At 38.0% G+C, this 1,734-nt stretch overlaps 1 protein-coding gene across 4 annotated transcripts in view; it reads right to left on the bottom strand.

Annotated features, from left to right (window-relative positions):
- The window catches only part of col9a1c (collagen, type IX, alpha 1c), a 57,207-nt gene that overhangs the window by 22,695 nt on the left and 32,778 nt on the right, over positions 1-1,734 (bottom strand). For all 4 annotated transcript variants that reach the window (XM_014031497.1, XM_014031500.1, XM_014031499.1 and 1 more), the window contains one exon: positions 933-1,004. In XM_014031497.1, coding sequence (XP_013886951.1) covers positions 933-1,004 — 72 coding nt within the window. The remainder of the gene's footprint in view (positions 1-932; positions 1,005-1,734) is intronic.

Below are 1,734 nucleotides of genomic sequence, written 5' to 3'. Positions count from 1 at the left end.
GGAGCTGGAAGAAGTGGCTGGGGAGAGGGAGGTCTGGGCCTCCCTTCTGAAGCTGCTGCCCCCGCGACCCGACCCCAGATAGGCGGAAGAAAATGGATGGATGGATGGAAGGAAACCCAACTTACCTTTTCTATCTTTTACTCTATCTCGTTTTTTGTTACCTTTCTTTTTTTACCCTGTATTTTCCAGTTCAAAATTAATGCTTGAACCTCTTGTAAGAATTCAGTTGAGGCAAAGTCTAATGTGCAGTTTTTACTGGTTAGTGGGTAGATTAAGGGTAAGCATGTTTGTATTTTGGGTTGAAGTGTATTTGTTTTAATTTTAGTCAGGGACTATACATTACGATGCATTTGAGGGTCTTCATATGATGCTTTAAAGGTTATATAATAACCATGAGTAGGGTCCATTTGCTCTGATTTATTTACTTAACCTCCCTGCAAAGCTGTATTATGAAACAATGCCGCAAAATGTAATAAAATCATTGAACTCATTTTGTAATACTTTTAGCTGCATTATCATTCATTTTTATTTCACTCTTTAACTCTTTTTAGTATTTTACATATTTTTGTCAGAGAAATTCTTTTCACAAATTTGTATAAAATTGGACAAGATAACTCCTTAACTAGTCTCCTTTATTGCATTTATGAACATCATTCTTCGTTTTCATGTTATTTTTTTTCAGTCAAAACTACTTAGAGCCACTGCAGAGGGACCAAAGTAGTGTTTGTGGTGACAGAGACACAGGTGGCAGAAGTGAAGGTTTAACAGAAACATGATTCATATCCAGCATCAGCCGGTGTTGACAGTCAGGAGCAGAAACCACAAATGTAACCAGCTGCAAGTAGTTTTAAAGCTCACTAGTACAACATGTGTTACACTATGTAAAATATAAGACAGCATGACCTAATAGTAAAMAAATGATGGGTTCTTACCACAGGCCCTGGTGGTCCAGGTGGACCAGGTGGCCCTGAAACACCGGGTCCTCCTCTGGGTCCAGGTGGACCCTGCAAATTTATGTTTAGCAAACACAGAAAAACAACAAATGCAACATGTTAATTAAAAATGCTCTCTTTCATGAAATTGATCATGTCTTTGTGTTTTTGGCAAAATATCTCGTTAACCACCAGACAGATTTTAATGAAATTTGCAGACAGTAATCATTGGTACAATTTTAACTTATCATTTGAAAATATTGGCATAAAATTTGATGTAGGGGTAGCTAAAACTCTTTTCTAACAACAGATTGCACATCAGCACTGTTTAAAATGTTGCCAAWGACTATATATTGTCAACTACTTGACTATATTTCTGTTGGTCAAAAAGCAAAATATTTAATGAACATCATATGGGTTTTWATAAAGCTTTGGTAAATATTCACATTTACACTTTCTGTTTGAAGTTTGCATGTTCTCCCYATGAACACATGGGCTTTCTGCTGGTACTTTGGTTTCTTCCCACAGACCAAACTCCTAAGTTAATTGGTAATTAAATGTTCCCTTGGTGGGAGGAGGAGCATGGCTGGTTGTTTGTCCCCTTTGTATCTGTGTGGCACTGTCTGTGATGGTCTTGAGACCTGTCTAAAGGATGTTTCCCAGTATGTGCTGGGAATCACTTTCAGACACTTTACTACCAGACTTCAGGTCAAATTAAATGAGTTAGAGCCGTGTGTGTGTGTGTGTGTGTGTGTGTGTGTGTGTGTGTGTGTGTGTGTGTGTGTGTGTGTGTGTGTTTAAG

The sequence above is a fragment of the Austrofundulus limnaeus genome, unplaced genomic scaffold (assembly GCF_001266775.1).
Source record: "Austrofundulus limnaeus strain Quisiro unplaced genomic scaffold, Austrofundulus_limnaeus-1.0 Scaffold1262, whole genome shotgun sequence".
In the NCBI taxonomy this organism is placed as follows: domain Eukaryota; kingdom Metazoa; phylum Chordata; class Actinopteri; order Cyprinodontiformes; family Rivulidae; genus Austrofundulus; species Austrofundulus limnaeus.
The sequence above is the reverse complement of the archived record's forward strand: the minus strand, read 5'-3'. Positions and strand labels throughout refer to the sequence as shown.